This window comes from Gobio gobio (assembly GCF_949357685.1).
Source record: "Gobio gobio genome assembly, chromosome: 24".
Classification (NCBI taxonomy): domain Eukaryota; kingdom Metazoa; phylum Chordata; class Actinopteri; order Cypriniformes; family Gobionidae; genus Gobio; species Gobio gobio.
The window spans coordinates 10,354,425-10,375,056 of NC_137120.1; the positions used below are offsets into that span (position 1 = coordinate 10,354,425).

Sequence of the window (20,632 nt, forward strand, 5' to 3'; positions counted from 1 at the left end):
TGGTACGATACTTTGACATTAGACATTACGTCCCCTTGCCAGAGCTCCCTGCCTTGAGTCTGAGCACAAACGAAGGAGTAGGCGCAACGCATTATAAGGAATACTGGGAGCATATCCCACATGGAGAAAATGCAGAACAATGCTTGCCCGAAGGGAGGACTTAGAAAATACACATATGGCCCTCTTAGGAGCTACATATGGAAGAACCTGGACTATCCAACCGCAGGTGGAATCCTTCAACCCCATGGGTGGCAAGGTGTCTTGCCGAGGGAAGACACAAGCTCGAAGAGACTTACCATGGAAATACACATGTGGGGGTTGCCCAACGGGGGAATCATGCACATGGAGGCACCTAGCCTAACACAAGGGCTGACCAAGCGGGCATGCACTCTGGTGTCGGCGTCAACAGTGCTGGAGAAATTCACGGCCTACTGATAAGCTTACCTGAGCAGATATGTGCACGCATCCAGTCCGTGGAGTGGAATGGAACAGCAAGCAAAGACACCTGAGCCTGTCCAGTTACTGGCCCCTTGGGGTGAGTACACGAGAGGAACTGGCTACACATATATACTCAATCTAGCGAATGTATAAGGTGTCGCCCAGCCTACAGCTCTTAGCCTGATAGCGTAACGTTCAGCCAAAGTTGGGTGGGTTACAATATTTAAAATGCGGTCATATTTTACTGTGTGAGATCGTTAGGTGTTAAAAGAATGATACATGAACCAGAGATGAGATTAATTAGAAATGGTGTATTAACAAAGCTCACCTGAGACTTTAAAACGACACAGTAGTGATATATATGACACTGAAGCTTCGATGCGCGTATCACGCATGAAAGACAATTTCTAGTGAAGCTTCGTATGGGGTGTGTATTGGTTTCCCAGAGTCACATGAACGATGACAAATTAAGCCTCACTTTCTGTCCACATTTACATTTAGTCATTTAGCAGACGCTTTTATCCAAAGAGACTTACAAATGAGGGCAATAGAAGCAGCTAGAGCAGTCCAAGGGCAACAATATCAACAATATGCAAGTGCTGTAACAAGTCTCAGTTAATCTAGCACAGAACAGAATTTTTTTTTTTTTAAATAAATAAATTAGACAGACAGAAAATGAATAGAATGATAAGTGCTATTCTCGATCGGTCAGGTGTTGCTGGAAAAGATGTGTCTTTAGACATTTTTTGAAAATGGCTACAGACTCGGCCGCATGAATTGAGATAGGCAGGTCATTCCACCAGGTGGGAACGGTCCAGGAAAAGGTCCGTTACAGCGATTTCATGCCTCTCTGGGATGGCACCACAAGGCGTCGTTCACTGGCAGAACGCAAGTTCCTGGAGGGTGTGTAAGTCTGAACGAGCGAGTTTAGGTATATTGGTGCAGAGCCAGTGGATGTTTTGAAGGCGAGCACCAGTGCCTTGAATTTAATGCGAGCGGCTATTGGTAGCCAGTGCAGACTGATGAGGAGAGGCGTGACGTGTGCTCTCTTCGGCTCACTAAAGACCAACCTCGCCGCTGCATTCTGGATCAGTTGCAAGGGTTTGATAGTGCATGCCGGAAGGCCCGCTAGAAGAGCATTGCAGTAGTCCAGTCTGGAGAGAACAAGAGCTTGTACCAGTAGTTGTGTGGCATGATCTGATAGGAAGGGTCTAATCTTCCTAATGTTGAATAGTGCAAATCTGCAGGACCGGGTTGTTGTAGTAATGTGGTCAGTGAATTTTAGCTGATCATCAATCACAACCCCAAGGTTCCTGGCTGTCCTGGATGGAGTAATGGTTGATGAACCTAGCTGAATGGAGAGATTGTGGTGAAGTGCTGGTTTGGCTGAGACCACAAGCAGTTCTGTCTTTGCAAGGTTGAGTTGCAGGTGATGTTCCTTCATCCAGGCTGAAATGTCTGTTAGGCAGGCAGCGATACGAACACCAACCGATGGATCATCAGGTTGAAATGAGAAGTAGAGTTGAGTGTCGTCAGCATAGCAGTGATAGGAAAAGCCATGTTTCTGAATGACCGATTCCAACGACGACATGTGGATGAGAGAAGAGAAGTGGTCCAAGCACTGAGCCCTGGGGAACGCCAGTGGCTAGATGATGTGACTTAGACACTTCACCACTCCATGACACCCTGAAGGACCTACCTGAGAGGTAAGACTTGAACCACTGGAGAGCAATTCCTGAGATGCCCATCTTCATGAGATTTGCCAGGAGGATCTGGTGATTAACTGTGTCAAAAGCAGCAGACAAATCCAGTAAGATAAGTACTGTGGATTTGGAAGCTGCTCTTGCCTGTCTCAGTGCCTCCGTAACTGAGAGCAGGGCAGTTTCAGTTGAGTGGCCGCTTTTGAAACCGGATTGGTTGATGTCCAGGAGATTGTTCTGTTCAAGAAACGTAGAGAGCTGATTAAACACAGCCCGCTCAAGTGTCTTTGCAATGAAAGGTAGAAGGGATACCAGTCTGTAGTTTTCTAAAAGTGCTGGGTTTAGAAAGTGTTTTTTAAGCAGTGGGGTTACCCGAGCCAGCTTAAATGCTGTGGGGAAAGTCCCGGTGTGAAGAGAGGTGTTGACAATGTGAGTGAGTGCAGGAATAACAGAAGAAGAAATGGCCTGAAGGAGGTGAGTGGGGATAGGATCAAGCGGACATCTAGTGGGATGATTGGAAAGGATGAGTTTGGAGACATCTGCTTCGGAGAGCAGAGAGAAGGAGGGGAGCATGTGTGTGATGGTCGTTGAGATGTGTGTGTCGGTTTGTGGTGTGGAGAATTGGCTGCTGATGGAAGAGGTTTTGTTTGTGAAAAATGATGCAAAGTCATCAGCTGTAAGAGTTGACGAAGGAGGGGGGGGAGGAGGACAAAGGAGCGAAGAGAATGTTTTGAAAAGTGCACGAGAGTTGGAGCAGTTGTTGATTTTGTTGTGGTAGTATGTAGTTTTAGCAGTGGAGACATTAGTAGAGAAAGAAGCGAGAAGAGACTGATACAGGGTTAGGTCAGTAGCGTTTTTAGTTTTGCGCCACTTCCTCTCTGCCGCCCGGAGTCCAGAGCGATGTTCGCGGAGAACGTCAGACAGCCAGGGGGCAGAGGGGGTGGTGCGGGCTGGATGAAAGGGGACAGAGGTTGTCTAAGCAAGACAAAGCTCTGTCCAATCATGTGCGCGTTTCGCTTTGCGTGTCAGAAGGTTCGAACCAAGGTTATTTTCGTAAATGAAAACTGAAACTAAGACTAAAACTATTGGTCAAAAAACATTTTCGTAAACTGAAATAAAATTAAAAAATCATAATAAATGAAAAACTAAAACTAAACTAAACTAACAACTCTTACTGAAAAACTAACTGTAATAAAATAATAATTAGCAAAAATAAATATTCGTTTTCGTATTTAATAAGCTCTCTTTACTGTGGCGGAGAATCTGACCTGTAGCGGTTGAGGGTGTGTCTGTGGAGCTACAGCGCGTGAAGTGATCTGAGGAGATTAACCGCTATCCTCTGACGCGACATGTGCAGTGAACACACATCGCTAGTCCTAAACGGCTGTTCACAAAGAATGCGTTCGTGGCAGTGAAATGGGAAATTACACAAGGTAATGAGACGCACGTTGAACTTAAACTCACTGCTTTTAGAGCGCCGTTACGCGCCGACGAGAGACGCAGGTGCAACAGAAACTATAGTAGCAAGTGCTACTGTGTGTTTGAGATTTCATGTTCGCATAATATTGACAGGCTCAAAGGTGTTATCATTGTTTTCACAAATCATTTACTACTAATAATATTATCATCCGTGTGGAGACATTTCCCCACAAAGTAGGGAATACCAGGACACACACACACACACACACACACACACACACACACACACACACACACACACACACACACACACACACACACACACACACACACACACACACACACACACACACACACACACACACACACATATGCAGACAGCATATACACTTAATTATTTAATCCCACTGTCTTCACAACAGTTTGTGTTGGCTGTAGTCAGATGACTTTAGCTGTGGTCACACTGCTAGCCTACATTGTACTACTGAAGAAATAATCTTTAAATAAATAAGCTTTTAATTATTTTACAATATTTCATCTGGTGTTGGTTCTTTGTTCAATCTCAGACCATTTTTGTCGTATAGGTCATAGTTTGACTCAAGCTTTTTTGCTTAAAGGTAAAGACCCAACTTTATGCATGTTTTGTAGATTCCCCTCTCTGTTAAACATGTTTTGTTGGACTGTCCTGGGTTAAAACAAGAATGCTCTTTTATCAAGTTATTTCACTTAAGAACTTATTTAGTAAGATTATGCATGAAAAGGTTTTGGATTTTTTTATCATAAGTTGATTTTAAAACATTTTGTATATGACGTGTTTGTTTGCTTGGTTTTATTGTATTTATATGATATTTGTATTTTTGTAATTTAATTTTTGCCATGAATATAGCCTTAGCTGCTGACATGGCATTAAAGGATTAGTTCACTTTCAAATAAACTTTTGCTTATAATTTACTCACCCCCTTGTCACCCAAGATGTCTTTCTGTCCTCAGTCGAAAAGAAATGAAGATTTTTGATGAAAAGATTTCAGGATTTTTCTCCATATAACGGAAGTCAATAGACTCCATACGGTTCAAGGTCCAAATGAGAGGTTCAGTACAGCTTCAAAAGGGCTTTAAACCACATCAAACGGTACCAGACGATCCATAAAGGTCTTATCTAGCGAAATGATCGGTCTTTTTTTTTTTTAAATAAATAAAGTTTAAGTTTTATAAGCACAAATGCTCGCCGTGCTCTGTTTAGTGATGCGCGCTCGTGACGTCACGTAAAACGCAATTACGTTGAAAAGGTTGCGCTACGCAGGCACAAAGACGTTTGAATATGTGGATACGGTCCTCCTTCCGCTCATTTGTAAACACTGACTCGGTACTTCCGCTGCGTCTAGCATATAGCCTTTTCACCGTAATTGTGTTTTACGTGACGTCACGAGCACGCATCACTGAACAGAGCACGGCGAGCATTTGTGCTTATAAAACTTAAACTTTATTTATTTATTTTTTTAAATGACCGATCGTTTCGCTAGATAAGACCCTTATTGATCGTCTGATACCGTTTGATGTGGTTTAAAGCCCTTTTGAAGCTGTACTGAATCTCTCATTTGGACCTTGAACCGTATGGAGTCTATTGACTTCCATTATATGGAGAAATATCCTGAAATATTTTCATCAAATATCTTAATTTCTTTTCGACTGAAGACAGAAAGACATGGATATTTTGGATGACAAGGGAGTGAGTAAATTATAGCAAAAGTTTATTTGAAAGTGAACTAATCCTTTAAATAAAACAATCTTTATTACATTATATTATTTATATTATTGTATATGCATTAGAGTAAACTCTAATCGGAGCAAACATTAAACTTTGCTGAAGTTAAAAATCTTGATTTGGTCTCTACACTGCGTTCTGGTAACTCTGCTAAACTATAATTACTAAAACTAAAACTGAAACGAAATATATAAAAACTAAATAGAAATGTGTTTACAAAATAAAAACTAAACTAAAACTAGCAAAATAATTTCTAAAACGAACTAAAACTAAACTGAAATTTGTTGCAAAATCGAAAACGATAATAAAATAAAAACTAATTTAAAAATGCAAAACTATAATAACCTTGGTTCGAACCCCAGAGTCCTTGTTGGCTCAGTCAGTCTGGTTGATGGGTTTGTGAGGACAGTGCTGTACTTTGAAAGTTATCACATTACATTTAGATAACCAAATGTTGTTGTTGTTGTTGTGTCTTTTTATTTTATTTTATTTTTCTAGGTAATTTGGGTTAGGGTGGGATTAGGGGAGAGGGTTTTGGTGTTTGGTGAAGGCTTTGTATTTAGAGCAATGGCAACAGGCAAAAAAATAAAGACTTCCCCTATCTGTGAATATTTTGAGTTTATAGCTTCCAATGTGACTCAGTCCCAACTCTGTGAAACAGTTTTTTTCCCTTAATAAAAATAATTAAAAACTTTTCACTTTTCTGTTATTCCTACACAAGCACCATCACTGCCAAGTGTCATAAGCACCTTATTCACTATGTGTGTGTTGAGAGAGAGAGAGAGAGAGAGAATGCCTATATTAGATCTTATTGAATCATATAAGCTCATATTATATTTTATTGTCACATTTAATGAGTAAATTAATTTATTTAATGGACAAATTATTCACAAACGTGTAAGGCTTTTATTTGTAGGCTACACATAACATTGAAACGATGGGAGTGTGTTGTGGTTGCTTCATCTGACAGAGCTTCTTCCACAGGCTTCTGGCTGCTTTATTTTAAATAAGCACCAGATGGCGCTGTTCTCGACACTCTTGAAGCTTCAAATCTTTTCCCGGAATAGTCAGGGGAAAGCATTACTGCTTCATGAGGCTTCATTTCCCCATCCCTACTAGTGATGTTACCTATGACACTGAAGCTTCGATGCGCATCCGAGACAATTTCTAGTGAAGCTCCGTATCGGGGTGTGTATTGGTTTCCCAGAGTCATGTGATCGATGACAAATGAAGCCTCACTTTCTGTCCAATCACGCGCGCGTTTCGCTTTGCGTGTCAGGAGGTTCGGAGTCCTTGTTGGCTCAGTCAGTCTGGTTGATGGGTTTGTGAGGAGAGTGCTGTACTTTGAAAGTTAATCAATACATTACATTTAGATAACCAACATTTATTTGTCACTATTTTTTGTTTTTGTTGTGTCTTTTTATTTTGGTAAAATCTTTGCACTTTTGTTGTTTTCTAGGTAATTTGGGGTTAGGGTGGGATTATGGGATAGGGTGTTGGTGTTTGGTGAAGGGTTTGTATTTAGAGCAATGGCAACAGGCAAAAAAAGAAAGACTTCCCCTATCTGGGAATATTTTGAGTTTATAGCTTCCAATGTATGTATGCTTTTCTACTGTCTAAGAGGAGAAATAGACTTAGCCCAACCACTGTGAAACATTTTTTTTTCCTTAATAAAAATAATTAAAAACTTTATCACTTTTCTGTTATTCCTACAGTTACACAAGCACTATCACTGCCAAGTGTCATTAGCACATTTAATGATCCTATCACACAATGTCCTTATTCACTATGTGTGTGTTGAGAGAGAGAGAGAGAGAGAGAGAGAGAGAGAGAGAGAGAGAGAGAGAGAGAGAGAGAGTAGGCCTATATTAGATATTATAGAATCATATGAGCTCATATTATATTTTATTGTCACACTTTAATGAGTAAATTAATTTATTTAATGGACAAATTAAACACAAACGTGTAAGGCTTTTATATGTACACATAACATTGAAACGATGGGAGTGTGTTGTGGTTGCTTCATCTGACAGAGCTTCTTCCAGAGGGTTCTGGCTGCTTTATTTTAAATAACCACCAGATGGCGCTGTTCTCGACACTCTTGAAGCTTCAAATCTTTTCCCGGAACAGTCAGGGGAAAGCCTCACTGCTTCATGAGGCTTCATTTCCCCATCCCTATCCCCTTCCTATCATGTGACTGGTCACATGCCAACCCTTAATTACTTAAAGACATATACACACTTAAGATGGTGAGAGGAATAAAATGGACTAAGGAAACTGTAAACCAATTAAAACTCTATTATACATGTCATTGAATTAAATAGAGCGGATAAAACATGTCTCTTATGTGACAGTGTCACATAGTCTCCCCCCTTTGCCTACGGCACCACGGGCAAGAAACCAGCCTCTCCAGAGTACTGCCATCCATTGTCCATAAAATGGGTATCCTCTTCAAAGTGTGTCTTAAAATGTCTTTGAAATAAATTAGCTAAAACTAGGCACTCCCATGCAGGCACTAGTTGGCTGGAAGGAACTGGGGAACCATGAAAAAATGGTGGAAGTCGATACCAGCCTGGGTAACCCTGGATAGGTTACGCGATTCCTCCCTGGTGCTTTCTATACCCAGCTTTACTGGCACGCCGCTCCCCCTGTAAATTCCTCCTTCCTGACTTGATGGGTGGTGTGGGTGTTAGTGTTGATGCAGGGTGACGAGATGGTTCTTTGTTCTTGTTGATGAAGGTACACCTTTCGCAGTCTCCCACATATCGCCAGACATCCTTCCGAATCGTGGACCACCAGTCTACCTCTAGGATTCTGAGGAGAGTTTTTAGCCATCCGTGATGTCTCTCCGTTGTCCTTTTGTGTATGCTTTGTAGCGTTCGTTGGATCAAGGCCTTCGGAACGATGAGCTGCAAACGGTGCTGGCCGTCCTCCTCCTTGATCCGTCGGTACAGCAAGCCCTGATGGTTGATCATTGTTATCCCGTCAGTCTGGTGTGTGGAAGGGGAGATGGGAAGTGTGACATCATCCTGCTGTGCACTGTTGACTTCCTCACGGGAAAAGGGAAGGACAGAGAAGATGTAGGTGACATCTGGCCCTGATGAGGTCTTGGCGAAGGTAGTTCCTTCCTTTGCTCGGCCGTTGGTCAGTGAAGTTGCTGAGATTGTGGAACAGTCAGTTTGAGGAGTAGAGGAGCTAATGGTAGAAGGCACAGGGTTGGTGGTTTCTGTAGGAGGTGGGACAGTGGCTTCCTGGGATTTAATTTCCTTTCTTTGTTTCACCCACTGTTTATCTCTCCTCCTAAAGCACTCAACAACCTCTTTCTCTTCCACCACAGCCTTTTTCACATATTCCTCCATCTTACTGAACTTTACATTCACAGCCTCTCTAAGATATACTTCACGATTCAAATGGCTTCCAACCGAATTTTTAAAATCCTTCTCCAGTTAAAAAAAAAAAGAAAGTACTTCAGAGCGAAGCTGTTCACAATTACACTGGGGTAACATCCATTCATCCTTAAAATCCACCGATGTTTTAACAGCAGCGGTATCATCATTATCCAACTTAGTCGTCATCTTTAACACTTTTTCTCAACACAGCTTTTATAATCTCAAAAGTTCCCCGTACGGGCCACCATATGTAACGTTCAGCCAAAGTTAGGTGGGTTACAATATTTAAAATGGGGTCAGATTTTACTGTGAGATCTTTAGGTGTTAAAAGAATGAGACATGAACCAGAGATGAGATTAATTAGAAATTAATCTAATTAAAGAGAGCCTTCCCTTCTTCTGCACTCCATAACAGACAAGAACTGATCTGAGGTACTGAACACTGCGGCCGGTCTACGTAAGCGCAAGTGTGCATACTGGACGGGGCAATGCCAAGGCTGGGTCTGCTTCCTGCAAGGCAGCGCTTGCAGGTTCGGCACCTGGAGAGGTGGGAACCTTGGGCACGTATTCAAGCTGGGGTCTCAGGTAAGCACGTGAGAGTTAGCCGGCTCGAATCCCAGACACACTTGTCACTGACAATGCCTGCAGGTCAAATATCCCCTTGAAAGGAGCCATGCAATCAAGAGTGTCGCTTTCATTGAAAGGAACTTACCTTAAACTCAGAAGGACTGTGAGGGCTCAAAAAGAGAGCACTCAGCAGGGTAGTAGCACCACTGTGAGGTCTCAAGAGGGCATGTAAAACCTGCGGAATAGGTCATGCCGTTTAAGTCCACCAGGTTGAGGTGGGCCAAATAGCGGCCACCTAAACCTCTAGGGCAGAGGAGACAGCCATTGCTCCGCCCTACCTGTGGAAGGTACTGACCCAAAAGGCATTTCCTGAGGTCTTCTGAGGAAAAGAGATCAAAGAACCTGGTCCGGCTGGGCCAATGCGGGGCGGCCAAAGGAGCTGCTCCTTGCCCTCCGTGATCTGCACAGATCTGTGCAAGACGGCTCACTGGGGGCTCCCCGCGGACTGCTGAGCCTATTAGGCAATGGGAAGAGCTAGAGGGAGGCAACAGGATTACCTGTGCGTAACTGAGCTGTTCCCAATCAGCTGGCCGTCTGGGGATGGAGTCTCCATTCCTCGGGTTAAGTGGCTGAAATCGTGGAAGACTCGTAGGCTGCACGACTCAGTCCCACCGGGATGAATGTAACGAAGCGTACCTCAGATGCTTCAGACTCCGAAGAGGAGATGTCGGCCGAGTTGCAACATCTGGTGGGAGCGTAGACCACCTCATCAGTTGGTGTACGCTACTGTCACCGTGATGTGGGGATGGACCACTACGTGTCTGCCAAAGCAGGGCCTGGAAGCGTTGCAGGGTGAGACGTGTGGTCAGCAACTCGAGGCAATTAACACACTGTTGCCGCTAGGGTCCTTTACAGGAGCCTGCGGCAGCATGTTAATTGCGCATGGCACCTCAGCCCGTGACCGAAGCATTAATATGCCAGCAACTCGCTCTAGGGACTTTTTTTTTTTAGCCCGTAGAAAAATGAGGTTCGCACAGGGTGGAGGTATGATGGCAGGCCCGAGCCACTGGGACCCGGAGCCTGGCCTGTTGCCATGCCCATCTCAAGACTCGATCGTAAAGCCAGTGCTGAAGCGGTGTCATATGAAACAACCCGAGCGGCATTACCGCGGCTACGGATGCCATATGCCCCAGGAGCCTCTGAAAATCGTTTCAGTGGAACCACATTCCTGCCCCGAATGAGAGAGGACAAGCCAGCATTGACTGCACATGCTCGCACTGCGCATCTATGGCGACTGAGTTGAGAAAAGAGATCCATTTCAGGGAAGAGTTGCTCTTTTCTCAAGTGACCTGAAGGCCCAACGGGTGAGATGCAGAAGCACAAGGTCCCTGTGTTCACAAGGCCTGGTCCCAAGAGTGACTAGTTAGGCAGACATCGAGAAGCTCAGGGTGCGAACCCCATGTGCCTGAGCACAAGGGCTGTCCCGAATGGGAGAACTGCGTATTGGTATGACTACTCCCCCGAAGGCAGACCGAGAAGGTGGTCTGTGTCGGGGAAGAATGGAGACATAAGAGTACGCTTCCTTCAGGTCAGAACGCATTGAAGAACAGCATTGTGCTGTGAACATCTTTAAAATGGAAGCCTAAGAAGGGTTCAGCTCAAGATACACAGGTCCAGAAATGGTCGTGACCCATCGCTTCTGCTAGGTAACATGAAGTCAGGGCTGTGGAAGCTGGACTCCATCTCGGCTGGAGGGACGATCTCAACCGCACCCCTCGCCAGTAGGGTGTCGACTCCCCGTTAGCCGGGGAGGAGATTGTGAGAAATAAATCGCATAGCCAAACCTGTGGTGAACCAGCTGAACAGACTGGAAGCTTTATTCAGGCACCAAGAGCAGAAGCAGCGGTTGTGCGAAACACAGGCGTACCCACGATGAGGCAGCGCAGCGGAATGACCGGCCCAGACGTAGGGAGGTGTGGGAGCATCCCAAGGTGGGGGCGGGGTCGATTCCGTGCCCTGCCAAAGTAGACCAGGGAAGGACTAGTGTTCCACAGGGGTCTCGTCTGACAGGGGGCTGGCAACAGAGGGTGCTGTGAGCAGCAAGGCTTTTGCATCGCACACCGTCAACTGCGCCCTCTGGGGCTCAGAGGTAGGGAGGTCAGTTCTAAAATTAGACGCCACTGGCCGTAACGCCAGTGGAAAACAAAGAATTCTCTCCCTGCCCTCCCCTGGGGGAAGGAGTGGTCCTGCTACCATCTCCTGAAGAACTGACGCCTAACTCCGAGCTGCCCGTATCAGGAGCGCCACAGTGCCTGCCGTGTAGCAGGGCTGGGGGCTGAGACGGGCTGGGCTGCGGTCCTGTGGCCTCCTCCAGGCCCTAGCCCAGGTTTAAGCTACAGCTGGGGCTGGGCAGGAGGGATGGGAGCCGTGAGCAGCCTTGGCGGTAATCGGACTGAGACGTCTGTGCCGGCGGCTGGGTGGAGGTAGCAGCAGAATATTTTTAACCGCCTCAGTCTGCTTTTGGTGCACTTTGGATAGAACCTTTTCAACCAAATGGTTAATAAAGAGAATGTTACTTGAATCATATTGTAGTTACATTTTTAAGTTGACTAGTTAAACATATTAGTCTAGTAGCCAGCCCATAGAGCCCCATTGTGAACCCGGAAATGTTGAGTACACCAAAGTTTTATTGCAGAAATGTGAAGTATGGGCCCAGCATACAGAAATTGCTGGATGCTAATTTGCATATTTTGAGCAATTTGCATAATTAGCATAATTAGCATTATTAGCTTAATCGTCCATTTTGACCACATATTTCGCACTGTATGGCCAATTTATACAATATGTGAGTTGAGATGTTTTAGAGGATGCTGATTTCATTTTTGGCACTTTCAGACTTCAAAATGGTAATTCTATAACAAATTTGGATACATTTAGTAATTGTTTTTATTAATTTCGGACACAATTTTAGGTTATTTTCATGGTAAACACAATGATCTCACATTTCAGAATCACAAGAGCTCTTGCTCTTTGATGTGAATGTTGATAACCTACAATTGTTTACATTTCTTGAGTTCAGGTCATGTTTTTATGCAAATAAGCTGTTGCAGCTATCTGTTGTAGTTGTAATAAGTATGTTATAAAGCAAGGGAGCATATAGTCTATAGTTTTAAAGTTGAAATTCACCTTGCAAATATTTTTTTCTTATAATCTCCTTAATATTCGTACAAAAAATATTTAATGTTGACATTTTAATGTTTTCATATTAAGATAAAAGGTGGACAGAGTTATAATGACAGTATTGTTCAATACATTGTAATTTTCTAGTCAGATCCATTTTGTGCATCCCATTAAAATTAGTTACCATTATTTTAAAATTTCGGATTCTTGTGGTTTGATAAGGAAAGGATTAAAAACAGTCAATATTCAGTGCTTTCTGAAGTTGTTGTGGAGGATTATTTAACCATTCGACTCTAGGGTAAAGTACTTTCAAAACAAAGAGAGATGGTTTGATCATGTCAAAATGTCGGGAAAGAAGTGTCTGTTTGCACCATGTAGTGGCAAAGATGGCGACTTTAAAATATTCCAAAGGAATCGCTACTATGCTAATTAAGAGCGAGGAGCTCGGAGACACAACCATACATGACTTTGCAAAACAATATTGCTACGGATGGTGCTTCATCAGATTCTGTGCTATGTCACAAATCTTGCTAGATCTCATACTTCTCGCTCTAGAAATGTGAGCAAACACAAGTCAGACTCATGTCAGAGTCAGCCTGGAAAGCGAATAATTCGCTCTCAACTCTCTGACTTTCAAAACAGTGTTTGTTCTGTGGTCTTATTTGTGAAGAAAAAGACTGTAAAAATCCTGAAAAGTGGAATCTAGTTCAAAAACATTAGACTTTAGATAGGCCAGGCCTTCCATCCTTCAAAGATGTGTTTTTGTCTAAATGTGATGAATGGCAGGATGATTGGGCAGAAGTTGTGAAGCTACGGGTTAATGGCATCATGGACCTACCTGCAGCTGATGCTCAGTATCACTCCAAGTGTTACAATGCTTTCAGGAAGGTAACCAATTGACAGCTGCCTAGCTTTGGTCATAGACCACATGAGTGCAATCATCATCGAATTACATGATGTTTTTTCAACTAATTCTGGGAGTTTGTATTGGAAGCAAATGCTAGCCAACCTGTGTGATTTTTATGGTGATGCCATTATTGTACTGAGAGTTAAAGGATGCCAGACGAATGTTGGCTTTCGGCAGTACATTGGTAAATCACTCAAATTAGTAGGATAAACTGGCCTCTCCAATGACGACGATGATGATGTCATCAAGGTTGTCAGAAAAGTGCGGGCAGAGGTCCAGAATATTCCATTGACTCATGAATACGACCGTGGCAGCTTTAGGCATGAAAGTGTAATTCAAGATGGAAAAATGGAATGGCACTGTTCTCAGCATAAATGCAACTGCAGACAATCAGGGTGACCACATCTTTTGGGATGTGATACCACCTCATATCCTGTTGGGAAGGGGAAGGTGTCTGCACTCAAGGCCATGAGAGTCACACCTGTTAAGCTTCTCCACTGTATTGGAGAGGCAGAAGCCACAGATTTACAGACCACAACACAACGAGGGCTTTCTTTCTGGCTCTGTACAATCAGAAGACCACTGTAACCTTGGATGCAGCCCGGTATGAAATTTACCGAAAGCGCAAAAGACCCCCCAACACTGAAGACACTACCTCCTACAGAGCGCAATATGCGCCTTCATGGAAGACGTGCCCACCTACAGGTGCTGCTATGGAAAGCAGCAGACCAGCCTGTGGATATCACCTTGTTTGGATGGGACAAGAAGATGGGCCTAAAGGAAGGAGAGGAACTTATGCCCACCCTGGATTCAAGTCCAGTTGCTCCTCCTGCCTTGTTAGATGTTGTCAGCTGTGGTTGCAAAGCCGGGTTGAAACCTTGCACATCAGCAAAGTACAGCTGTGCAGCTGCAGGTCTGGCCTGTACAAGTTGTTGTTCCTGCAAAGGCAATGATGGTATATGCTGCAACATACTTACACAACACCAAGAACGCAAAGAGAGGGATGAAGGGCCTGGAGAAGATGATGACAGAACAGACGAGGATGGTGAAGATGATGAGGCTGGCTTTTGTTCATTAATTGTGAGGCATAGCAGTTTGCCTGAAGGTGGTGGCCAGTGTGTGCTTTGTGTGTTGCGGAGGTGAGGCCCTCTTGGTTAGCCTTGCATCTGACGGGCTGACCCGGGTTGCCCAGACTCAGTTTTAACTCTGGCAGAGTTTTAACTGGGTCCTCGTTGGATCTTGCGACTTGCGGACTAACCTGGACAGCCCTTCTGCAATTCAGGCATGGCCCTTGCGACTTGCGGGCCTGTCTTGTATGGCATGTATATATTTTGCATGTTTGGTGTGGTGCGGAGGTGAGACCCTCTTGGTTAGCCATGCGTCTGGCGGGCTGACCCGGGTTGCCCAGACTCAGTTTTAACTCTTGCGTCTGGCAGAGTTTTAACTGGGTCCTCATTGGATCTTGCGACTTGCAGACCAACCTGGGCAGCCCTTCTGTTGCCCTAGCGACTTGCAGGGCCTGTGTTGTATGGCATGTGTATAGTGTATATTTGTACATAGTTTGTTGATCAAACATGGTGATGGGCTTAGGTGATGTCATCTCATTGGGTGTCTTAAAGAGCTACGCCATTAATATGTATCGTACAGTTGCAGGATCCAAGTTATGTCAAATACCCGCATTGCTTTTTCCTCCAGAAATGCATTACATTTAGTCTAACAAAGATTCAAAAAGCAATTTTTAACCCTCAAAAGTGTCAGGAGGGGATTCAGCATCACTACACCCTGAAAACAATGCTTCAACATTCACAAGAGCACTCATGATTCTGAAATGTAAGATTATTTTGTTTACCATAAAAATAACCTAAAATTATGCCTGAAAGTAATCCAAATTTGCCTAAATAAATCAAAATATGTAATAAAATTAGCTCTTTGAAATCTTAAAGTGCCAGAAATGAAATCAGCATCCTCTAAAACATCTACAACCACTCACATATTGTATAAATTGGCCATACAGTGCAAAATATGTGGTCAAAATGGACGATTAAGCTAATAATGCTAATTATGTTAATTATGCAAATTGATCAACATATGCAAATTAGCATCCAGCAGTTTCTGTATGCCATACTTCATATTTCTGCAATAAAACTTTGGTGTACTCAACATTTCCGGGTTCACCTAGTTGGCTACTAAACAATATATATATATTAAAAAAATAATAATTCTTGAATCGGTCAATCATTCTGCAAATACATTTTTTTTCATATTACCCCAGCCCTAGCACGAATATACATAGTTTCCCACTGTTTACATAGCTACTTTCATTTGTTTTAAACAACAAACTTAATATTTATCTATTTCAGGTCCTAATTAGGAGACAACGAACACAAAACAAAGCACCTGTGGATGAGAGTATGAAAGAAGGACTGGTGGGATGAAATTCCTGCAGCACTTTAGAGATGATGAGTGGTAGGAGAATTTTAGAATGACAGTCATTCATGACACTTCAATCAACAACTACATCAGCTTTTTCCTCATACGCCATACGTCATTACACCATTTCATCGCACATGCGTAGTACTTTCGGTTTGAACTCCAATCAAGTGTTTTCATGTCCTCTCCACCCATTTCAATTTGATCAAAATTTTTCAGATTTTCAGTCCGATTGAGCCGTAAATCTGATTACTAACGGATTATTTGGTTGCATGTACACCAACAGGAAACACCAGTGCACACAGGAAAAATTTCTAATATTATGCATTTTGCATGTTAATAACATTAGTCAAAGCGCTGTCGAGTCAAAGCTCACTTATTGGGTTTATTTAAAAAATATTGAACAGATTTTTTTTTTTTTATTCCTCAAAGTAAAATGCATTTAATAACTGAATTATATACTCACCAATGACAGAAACACTAAATCTCTTCACTCTGCTGATGCTGAAGCTGCTGTTGTTGATGTCGATCTGTAGTTGATAAAGTCCAGAGTCTGTGGTTCTGGTGTTTGCGATGGTCAGAGATCCAGTCTGATGATCAAGCTTCAGTCTGTCCCTGAATCTCTCTTCACACTGATCATCTGTACAGATCCGACTCCAGTGATCTCCAGTGATTTCAGCGATTAGAACACCATTGAAATACCACGTCATCAAATAATTTGGGCTTTTTGTTACACCAGAATCTAAAGTGACAGATTCTCCCTCCTTCACTGACTTTCTCTTCACTTCATCTCTTTCAGCAGCAGAAACACCTGAAACACAAACCAACAGATGATGGAGGAAAAACGACAATTACAACAGGTTTTTTTGTTGACAATTACAACAAAAACCTTCACAACATGAACTGTGATCATAAATGCGATTGCACAAGCTCTTTCACTCTGAAAAATAAGTTTGTGCTTTTAAACTCTTTTTACATCCATATTTTATATCAAATCCTCATTTAAACAGATAGAAGTTGGTGAGAGATGATCTGACTATACCTGACATCTCCATTATAACTCAACTGAAGCTTCCTGTGAACGCTAATATAGTTATCATCATGGATCTTTATAGTTATCGTTCTTGTGTGAACGGGCCTTTAGTTTTATATCATAAGCTGTTTAATGATGTCAAATCAAGCATTCTGCGTTAGTTCAGGCAGGCCACATAGTCAAGCTCCGCTATCAGCTGATTGGAAAAATTCCAACCCTGCCCATATCAGCTGATCCAATTCCTATGCACTCAATTGGCAACTCTCAAACAGGGCACCTTACTTAAGCGTAGCTTCACCTCAATCTGCCTGCTTGGCTGCTTCCACTACACGCTGCTTTGCAACCCACCACCAACCAAGCTCCTCCTTAAACTGTGTTTAACTTAATGTCATTCTGTTGTCATTGATGCATACTCTGTTATAAATGGCTGCTGTTCCCTGTCTTGGCTTTTCATGGAGCTCATGAAAAGGATGGGGAATTTAGAACAGAGCCATATCGCCAAATGTAAATTTTGTTACAAAGTTACAAAATATGCCAATAATAAGTTGACTAAAAGTTTGTCTATGGTGTTTTTCACTCGAGTGGACCTGACTGAAGTGAGATAATTCTATAAACTGCACTTGCTCAGCAAGTTTGTAAAGAATATCTGTATACTGTATGTGGCGGAGCTGTGATGGGCAGACAGGAAGCAAAAATCGTTTAAACTAATGCACGACTACGCCACCCCGATTCTATAACCGGGGAAATTCAAACCCAATATAGGGCACACAGGTTCGTTACCACTAACGGCAAGACGTAGATATAAATACAAAAATGACTTTATTTCACATTTAGTTAAAATGTAGAAAACTATTGACCAACCAAAGAAAAGAGAAAATAATAATAATAATAATAATAATAATAATAATAATAGAAAAACAAAAGAACCTTCAGGCTGAGGCTTACCAGTGGGCAGCTAGCTGGACAGTGAGCATCTTAAGACACACCACTCACCCAATTATGCTCCACACAACCACTCACACTGCACACACACTCTAAGTGAAGAAGATGCAGGGGTCAAAATGGCAAACACTCTGTGAGAAACACCACCACCACAGGGCAAAAGCAGCTAGCTTCCCTCACTGGGGGCCTTCAGCTCCTGAGTAAACAAAAAGAAACCAAATATAAGAACATACTTAAACACATTAAACAAAGCATTTCCACACCATTCCATGAAGGAGTGAGGATTGAAGGAAAAAGATCACAAATAACAGGACACACACGCTGCCGGTGGCGATATGACAATCAGTGGGGTTAAACATGCACTATTAAGAGTACATCTCATTTTACGTGACGGCTCCTTCCCTAGGCCACCAGCATGAGCGTGAAACACAAAAACAAATAAAACAATTAATTAATAGAATGGTCAGTCACAGAACTACAGTAGAACAAAACAGTGCAGTCTCGGTGTCGTCTAAGGAGCGTTTGCGCTGCCGTCCACAGAACCGAAGTGTTCACGAGCAGTTGCCCCACCAGAAGTAGATTGCTAAGCACACGGGTTCAATCACTCACAACGTTATCTGTAGGTATTTAACGAACACGAAACTACAAACATGCAGACATAAGAGCACACACATAGGCTGGGGTTAAAGAGAGCCTGTACCCATCTCTAAAGTCTCACCAGCCGTAACCTGGCTATAACAAAATAGACACATAACTGTTGCATAGGCACTAGCAGCAACGTTAGCCAAACAGCTAGATACATACCTCCCGCAAAAATGCACGCGCAGACACAGACCATAATGATATGCACCCAGGTGACAAAACTCCGCCTTAAATATGCCAGGAATGGCAGTGATAGGCTGTCACACCCACCAATCAGGTGACAACTATGCTCAATAGGGCGGGACCTAGACCGCCCTGCTACATGTATATGAATTAATATACAAGAAAATTATTCAGAATATCACTGTAAAAAAAATAAATAACAGAATGTGTATTAAACTTATATAAACTGCATTGAAACATTCATTAAATGACTCACCACTGACAAAAACATTGAAGATTTTGTCACTGCTGCTGCTGTTACTGATGGTCTTCAGTTCATAAACTCCAGAGTCTTCAGTTGTGATGTTTGTGATGGTCAGAGTTCCAGTCTCATGATCCAGCTTCAGTCTGTCTCTGAATCTCTCAGCACCTTTATTACACTGAACATCTGTACAGGCACCACTGAGGTCTCCACTGATTTGAGCTATACGTGTTTCATTACAGTACCATTTAATAACTTCCTGTTGGTTTGTTTTAACACCAGTGTGAAAAATGACTGAATCTCCCTCCATCATTGACACTGACACTCCATCTGTATCCACACCAGACGCACCTGAAGAACCACAAACCAAACAACAAGCAGCGTTGAAAGGGTTGCCTCACAAAAACAGTGAATAGTGGGCGACATGCATTTAAGTGGGTAAATAAAGGAGAAAATATACTTCGATATGGGCTCTAGCCCCAAATGATTTAAATCCAGCCCTGAATGTTTTTGGCTTAGAACAGGCCCCTGAATTTAGGGGAAATATGATACGAATTAGGTAAATATTGGTTTTTTAATCTCAGTTTGGAGCTGACTGGTGATTGTTGAAATCTGTCACTCCGTCCCTTCACGCACACACACAGAGAGACACAGTACGCATCACGGGAGTGATTTCAGCCTATCCTAGAATATCTCCAGGAGTTGCGCGCAACAGCTATCTCACAGCACTTAAAATAAATAAATAATGCAGTCAGTGCCGCACAGTCCTATCAGCAGTACCGTTGCAAGGGCTGTGCCAAGTGTGCGACCAAAGGGCCTTGTGCCTCTACAGGGCCTCGCTCCTGGCCTGCGTTTCATGTGTCCAGTGTTGCCAAGTCCGAGGTTTTCCCGCAGAATTTCCCCCCGAAACGCAATTGGGCTTGTTTTGGACTAGTTTTGAGTAGCAATTGGGCGGGTTTTGTTGTGAAAACCTGGCAACCGTGGTAGTGTCCTTGACATCACCTGTGAAGCGTTACTTTACATTTGCGTGAGCAAATTAGAAATTGTTTCTGCTTCTACGGTGGTTCGATCCAGAGATTCTGTACAAGTAGATGTGTAATAGCACCCCCTACCGTATAACAAGTGAAAACACGGATAGACAGAAAATTCCGTCAGTGGCAGAAAAAGAGTAAAGTAGATTTAAAGGTGCATGTGGCGAGCAGCGAGGCTGAGGGACCGTGAGAACGGGACGAGGCCGCGGTCATTATGATGATGAGCGCCAGCTGCGTGCCGCATTGGCCTCGTGTCTCACGGAGGAGTGACGGGAGTATAAAGGAGGAGCGACGACAGTGAAGGACGAGAGAGGACCAGGGGCCTCATTTATAAAACTTTGCGTAGGATTTGCGTCAGAAGTGGCGTACGGATGAAACATAGGACGTGCGTACGCACTGAAATATTCAGATTTATAAAACCGTGCGCACGCACATCCTACGCAGTTTTCCCTTAATAAATCACAAGGTGGAAAAGAGGAGAAAAATATTTTTTGGAGGGCACAGTGTGGGCATTAATAATGCCAAAAAGGCACTTGAGGTGCAAAAGGTTGCAGACGCCGTAAATGCTGTAGCCTCACAACCTCGGACCGTGGCCGAAAAAAAAAAGAAATGGTCGGACATCAAAGTCAAGGCAAAAGCGTCTAGCGCTCCATCGCCAGAGTGTGTCTGCCACGGGTGGGGGAAAGGGGACACCGGAGCTGACCCCTCTTGATGAGAGACTGGCGGCAATTATTGGGGAATCCCTATTAATCCCTATCCCTATTATCTA

The 20,632-nt window shown here is 43.2% G+C and overlaps 1 protein-coding gene across 1 annotated transcript in view; it reads right to left on the reverse strand.

Moving 5' to 3' along the window:
* Positions 1–20,632, reverse strand: part of LOC307120119 (uncharacterized protein) — a 51,561-nt gene that overhangs the window by 10,128 nt on the left and 20,801 nt on the right. Inside the window, exons 2-3 of the mRNA XM_079806993.1 lie at positions 18,848–19,183; positions 16,258–16,602 (exon numbers count right to left, since the gene is read on the reverse strand). Coding sequence (XP_079663119.1) covers positions 16,258–16,602; positions 18,848–19,183 — 681 coding nt within the window. The remainder of the gene's footprint in view (positions 1–16,257; positions 16,603–18,847; positions 19,184–20,632) is intronic.